This window comes from Triticum aestivum, chromosome 3A, assembly GCF_018294505.1.
Source record: "Triticum aestivum cultivar Chinese Spring chromosome 3A, IWGSC CS RefSeq v2.1, whole genome shotgun sequence".
NCBI classification, from domain to species: Eukaryota; Viridiplantae; Streptophyta; class Magnoliopsida; order Poales; family Poaceae; genus Triticum; species Triticum aestivum.
This window is the reverse complement of record NC_057800.1, coordinates 714,332,439-714,339,035: the sequence shown is the minus strand read 5'-3', so window position 1 is coordinate 714,339,035 and position 6,597 is coordinate 714,332,439. Positions and strand designations below refer to the sequence as shown.

At 46.7% G+C, this 6,597-nt stretch overlaps 1 protein-coding gene across 1 annotated transcript; it reads left to right on the top strand.

Annotated features, from left to right (window-relative positions):
• The first annotated feature begins 4,532 nt into the window (after nucleotides 1-4,532).
• On the top strand, nucleotides 4,533-6,239 carry LOC123063422 (glucan endo-1,3-beta-glucosidase GII). Its single transcript, XM_044487200.1, has 2 exons — nucleotides 4,533-4,697; nucleotides 5,096-6,239. Exons 1-2 carry the CDS (start codon nucleotides 4,625-4,627, stop codon nucleotides 6,028-6,030), a joined length of 1,008 nt encoding a protein of 335 aa, XP_044343135.1. The 5' UTR covers nucleotides 4,533-4,624; the 3' UTR covers nucleotides 6,031-6,239.
• The last annotated feature ends 358 nt before the right edge of the window (nucleotides 6,240-6,597 follow it).

Here is a 6,597-nt window from a genome sequence, read left to right as displayed (position 1 = left end):
TGCAAGGTACAACTGGTGCTGCAAGGGTGCCCGCGTGCTATGAGACGACCACCAACCATTGCTTGCCGGAAATGCTAGGATGACAAGGTCTACTGAGAGATCCACCACATGCTACTGCAAGGGGACGGTGGGGTGCTGCAAAAAGTTGGGGTTTGTTACAAGCAATGCAGTGTTGGCGATGCAACGAGGCTGCTGTGAGTAGCATGGTTAATGATGTTTAGATGTTGTTATGTCTCACACGGCTGCTTCAAGCGAAGTTGATGGCGATGATACCACGGTTTGATGCAACTACTGCGAGTAGTGTTGTTGGCGATGTTGAGACGGCTGGTGCGGCTGCTGCAACACAAAACACGTTGCTACGAGTGGCATTGTTGCATCGGTGCATATGGGATCTAGGGCCTACGTAGGAATGAGGTAAAGGAGGACATCAAGACAAGGTGCTGCAATTGAGATCCAACGGCCATAGGAACTAGATCTGACAGCTAACGACCCAGGCGATCCTAGGCAAAGATCATTCGACTGAAGCCTAGCAGGCACTTGATTCTAGAAAGTTTCATCAATTTCAGCAAATAAAAAGAATCAATATTCAAACCATGTTCAACATTGATTTTGTTTTGAACATGTCATCGAGATGAAGAGGATTGTGGACACAGATCCTGAATCAGACACCAAGTTTTAAAAACATATATAGTTTGGAAAAAACTGTTAAATGAATGGAGAGAAGGTTGAACTGCAAAATTAAGCGAACTCTTTGAATTTTTCGGTTGATAAACAAAATTCCAACGGTTGATAGACCATGTAGTAGTACATCAGGTACGTATCCCTATGCTCCCAGAAGAAATTGCTAGTACCAACCTATTTTTTAATGGAATGTCTTGTGGCTCTTTATTGCAAAATCAAATAGTTACACGGTCTATTACAAGAGGCATGATAAAACTAGGGGGATCTCCATCCCAAACTAAGACATAATATGAATCATAAACATGCCTAGCTATAGTATGAGCCACCTTATTTGCATCCCTCAGGCAGTGTTGGAAAGAAATATTCCCTATCCTCCACTCCATCATAAAGAATTTCGCCCAAATTGCTTCTATTGCATAGTTGGATAAGTTCCATAGAATCAGATTCGACGATATTGGAGAGCATCGCATTTGGTCCACTAAAGCAAGACCTTTTTCAAGCACCCGCGCTTCTGTTGTAGCCAGACTTCAAACATTGAAAATTCTCTTAGATGCTCCTGCTACAGCTTCACCAGGATAATTGCAAATGACTGCCCCTATTGCACCCCATGGTGGCTTCGTCCATGATATTTCATGTGCATTCACTACTCGTCTGTCAGAATGGTTGGAGGTGAATGCCTGGATAGCAAATGCTATCCTAGCTGGTGAAGCTAATTGTTGGCCTTTCAAAAGTTCACGCCTTTTCCACTAAATGTACCAGGCGCCCACTGTGAAAATTTCCTTCATGCTGATTTGCCCAAGAATTGACGATGATCAGTGGCTGTTATAAAGGATGTCCTCCGAAACGATGGACCCCGACTTGTCAGTAGAAAGCACTTCTTCAATTATATCATAGATTCTGAAAGACTTCCAAACCTGTCGGGCTCGCTCACAAGCGAAGAGTAAATGCAGGATGTTCTCTGCTCTAGCTTTACATACCGGACATTGTGGAGACTCTGAAATATGTCTAGCTACTAACATTGCATAGGCCGGAATTGTTCCATGATGTGTCTTCCAAGTAAAAATATCACTTTGCTGGGAACATACAAAACTTCCATAGAATTTCCCACACCGGATTCCCTTCGGCCATTCGCTAACCATCTTCCCTTCTCATTCTCGCCCAAATTGATGATCACATTTAGAATAATATGCTAAGCGGACTGAGAAGGTAAACAATCATGTTTTGTTCCATACAATGAAATCTTCCAAAACATAAGTATTCATTGGGATCCTAAAAATTCTTTCTGCATCAATAGGTATAAAAGTATCCCTGATTAGGTCATCATCCCAAGATCCCATTAAATGGTTAATTATCTCATCAACATGTATTAGAAGAACATGGTCTCCTGGTGATTATCTTTCTCGTTGGGCCGGTAGGGATGCAATGATCCTCCATGTATCAATGTGAGTACCTGATCCCACTCTCGAGATATGGCCCCTCTTAAACACTTGCAAACTAGCAACTATGCTCTGCCAGGTGAAAGAAGAGCCCTTCTTTGTTCATACTTTTAGCACATTCCCATTTGGGTAATACATGGCCTGTAAGACACGAGCACACAAAGAATCAGACTTAGTAATAAGATGCCAACTTTGTCTTGCTAGCATTGCTAGATTAGAAGCATGCAGATCTATGAAGAATAAGATGCCAACTTTGTTTTGCTAGCATTGCTAGATTAGAAGCTTGTAGATCTATGAAGCCCATTCCCCCAACTTCTTTGGCACACATAGACTCCACCATGGCGCTCAATGCATATATTTTTGTTCATCAGAATTGCCCCACCAAAATCAGACCATTATGACATTCATCTATTTGCAAAGCTTCTTTGGAAATTTTAAAGCTGACATATCAAAAATTAGTATGGATTGAATAACACACTTAAGTAGTGTTTCCTTTGCCCCATGGACAAAAGCTTTTCTTTCCACCCCTTAATTCACTGAATCATCCTTTCTAACAAGTACATAAAGCTTTGACTTTCATCCAAACCCACAATTTGGGCTTAAAAGAACATTGCACTTTGCATCACTAACTAGTTGTCACAAACTGTCACGGTATTGGTCAAGATCTTATCTCAATGAGATTGCATTAATCAAATCCATTTTGATAAATATAATGGAATCATCAACAAAAAAAAGTAAATGAGAGACTGATGGTGCATTTCTGCACACCTGGTCACCTTCAGTGCCATAGACCTCCTCCTTTTGAGCCAGAATAACCCTTCCGCACAGATAAGGAACAAATATGGGGAAAGCGGATCTCCATGTAGGAGTCCCTTGAAGGCACAAAACTTTCAGTTTCTTGATTATTGTATCGGACTCCTCATGGGGATAAGAAAAGTCTGCATTAAAACCTAACTGAAGCATCATCCTTTCTAGAAAGACCCACTCAACATGATTGTAAGCCATATGCATATCCAACTTTACATCACAGTAACCCGTCCTGCCAGCCTTTGTAACTTTCAATTTATGCATACACCCATAAGCCAACAGAATATTCTCAATTATGAACCTTCGAGGAACAAAAGCACTTTGGACAGTCGAGATTACCTCATCAAGGATTCCTTTCAAATGGAGAGCGATCAGTTTTAAGATAACCTTGTACAAAACATTGCATAAACTGATTGGGCTATATTGGGAATTTTTCTAATTCGTGACCACCTTGGGAACAAGTACTATAACAGTATCAATCCATCCCTCAAGAATTTGCGTTCTTCACATCTTCTACTGCGAAAGGCTTTGTCAAAGCTTCACTCATCTCCATGGTGTCCGTTTCATCTATTTAAGTAAGCCGTGCCATCTCCCCAGTTACCTTGATCATCTTTCAGCCGGCTGATCCGGTTCTTGTTCCGCCGAGCCGACGCAAAATTCTGAAAGTACTCCGTTGCCTCCATTGAATTTCTTCAAGTTCTAATAGTTTTTCAATTTCAGCGGCCAGCTCTGTGTTTGTTAATGTTTTTTTTTTTGAAACACGCAAGAGCTTTGCGCTTTATTTCATTAAGGAGAAAGTTTTACAAGTTTCAGGATTACAGGGAGCGCAGCTCACCCAATCACCAACCCACACGCTAGCAATCTACGTCTCGCTGTGAGCCTGTGACCCACCGGCCGCAACCTAGCCCGGATCCTATCCTTCTAGTTTGTGAATGTTTCTGACGTTAAGTCTCCCCTAGTGACTTCGTCTAAGATGGTGTTTGGTTCTCTAGTCTTAGGACTTTTTCTAGTTTCAACTAAAAAGTCTCTAGTCCCTAAAAAGTCCCTCCCTGTTTGTTTCCAGAGACTAAAAAGTCCCTAGTCCCTTCCTAAAGGTTATTAAATGATCATGTTACCCCTAGTATATAGAAAAATAATAATCAAACAACACCATGAGATGGCGGGCCAATGGGTGCATGGAGGGGCAGTGTTAAAAAAGTCCCAAAAAATCTCTCCTTAAGAGTCTTCCTCATTTAATCTCAAATGGCTAGTTTAGTCTTTAAAAGTCCCTCCAATTTGATAAAAAAATCTCTAAGAAGGACTTTTTCTAAGGATACTTTTTGTCCTCTTCAACGCGCTACGACCCCGTCTGTGCAAACGGGAGTGGAACAGGGCTACCAACCTGTTAAGTAGCACGACAGAGCATGGCCAGCTCGCTCTACTAGTACACCATCGAAGAAAACGGAGGCCTTTTCCACAACACCCGGACTTTTCCGTGGAAGAAAGGTGGAAGAAGACAAGACCGGTTAGGCCGCACGACGCGCGCCATGCATCGGTTTTGGCGGGGTCAAAAGTGGCAACCCGACCACGTACACAGGCGGGCGGAGGAGCTGTGTATAAAAGCGGCGGGTAGTGCAGATGCATAGGCACACACCAGCTCCTAGTAGCAGTGGGTAACACTGGAGAGCAGCAGATACAGACAGGGGGCTAAGCTAGCAGCAATGGCTGGAAAGGATGTTGCTTCCATGTTTGCCGTTGCTCTCTTCATCGGAGCATTCGTTTCTGTTCCTACAAGTACGTATATTCTCTCATGTTCTTGTATTTTTCTAGTATCTGCTTTGAATGCATCCAACTACTATATATGAGTGTGGTCACGAGGCAAAGCAAATCCATGGAGCCGTTGAAGAGTTCCTCTCGTCCCAAGGTTTTTAAGAAATTTGAGTGGACACAAACATTTTTGTTCAAAACACCGCAGTGCATGCAGAGGAATTCTTGTAAAAGGATTCCAACGAGATTTTTATAGTATAAATCCTACGAGATTTCGTATCACAAATCAAACATGTGAATTATTTAAGGCGACGCATGTACCACTTGGAGATATCTTAACATGTGTACGATTCAATGGATGGTAGTCTTCCACGTCAACTCCTACGACAGCTAAACGGATGCCACTCTTATCCGCATGCGCGCAGGTGTGCAATCCATCGGCGTGTGCTACGGCGTGATCGCCAACAACCTCCCGCCGGCGAACGACGTGGTGCAGCTCTACAGGTCCAAGGGCATCACCGGCATGCGCATCTACTTCGCCGACGCCAAGGCCCTCTCCGCGCTCCGTAACTCCGGCATCAGCCTCATCCTCGACGTCGGAAACGACCAGCTCGCCAGCCTCGCCGCCAGCACCTCCAACGCGGCGTCCTGGGTGCAGAAAAACGTCCGGCCATACTACCCGGCCGTGAACATCAAGTACATCGCCGCCGGTAACGAGGTCCAGGGAGGCGCCACCCAGAGCATCGTGCCGGCCATGCGGAACCTCAACGCGGCTCTCTCCGCCGCTGGGCTCGGCGCCATCAAGGTGTCCACCTCCATCCGGTTCGACGAGGTGGCCAAGTCCTTCCCGTCCTCCGAGGGCGTGTTCGCGAATGCCTACATGACGGACGTGGCCCGGCTCCTGGCGAGCACCGGCGCGCCGCTGCTGGCCAACGTGTACCCCTACTTCGCCTACAAGGACAACCCGCGGGACATCCAGCTGAACTACGCCACGTTCCGGCCGGGACCCACGGTGCGGGACGACAAGAACGGGCTGACCTACACGTGCCTGTTCGACGCGATGGTGGACGCCGTGGTCGCCGCCCTGGAGAAGGCCGGGGCGCCGGGGGTAAGGGTGGTGGTGTCGGAGAGCGGGTGGCCGTCGGCGAGCGGGTTCGCTGCGACGGCGGACAACGCGAGAGCCTACAACCAGGGACTGATCGACCACGTCGGCGGGGGCACGCCCAAGAGGCGTGGCGCGCTGGAGACGTACATCTTCGGCATGTTCAACGAAAACTTCAAGAGAGGGGAGCTCGTGGAGAAGCACTTCGGGCTGTTCAACCCGGACAAGTCGCCGGCGTACCCCATCCAGTTCAAGTGATCTAGTCTTCTAGTCTAGTCGAGCTAGCTTACACGTGTACGTACCCAGGTCTTCTTCTTCAGCCTAAATAAGCAGCACGTAAGTACACACGTTCGACACGTACTCCATGGGAGAGGGAAGCCAATGACTTCCTGTTCCTGGTGGTGATACATCATCATGTTATGAGTAAAGAGAGGGAAGCAGTTATGAATTTGTGATCCCGTGCGTAACGTGCGCTGGCCTCGACGACGATGAGTCCACTATGCCGGCCACTCCATCGCGCGCTCGCAGTTCGGTTGGATCAAAGTGGTTGCGATCGTACGTCAAGTGGTGCACCCATGCTTCTGACTTCTGTTGCGTGCATGCTCACCCACGTAAGTGATAGATCTCACCGTTTCCTTCCTGGAATTATTTCGCACGAGCTGACGACGGAACCAACACCAATCGCGACGACATGAGGTCGACGTCTTCGCGAGCCAGGACCGGCACGCGCCGTCTTAATTTGCCGTACCTGGCCGACTTCGGCCACCCGAGGCGAGGTACATAAGTAAGAGCATCTAAAGGCACCCACAACAAATCTGGCCCTCA

Coding starts and splice junctions, on each gene's coding strand:
- LOC123063422 (XM_044487200.1), top strand. CDS start 4,625: ATGGCTGGAAAGGATGTTGCTTCCATGTTTGCCGTTGCTCTCTTCATC. Junction 4,698..5,095: donor ATTCGTTTCTGTTCCTACAA/GTACGTATATTC, acceptor GCATGCGCGCAG/GTGTGCAATCCATCGGCGTG.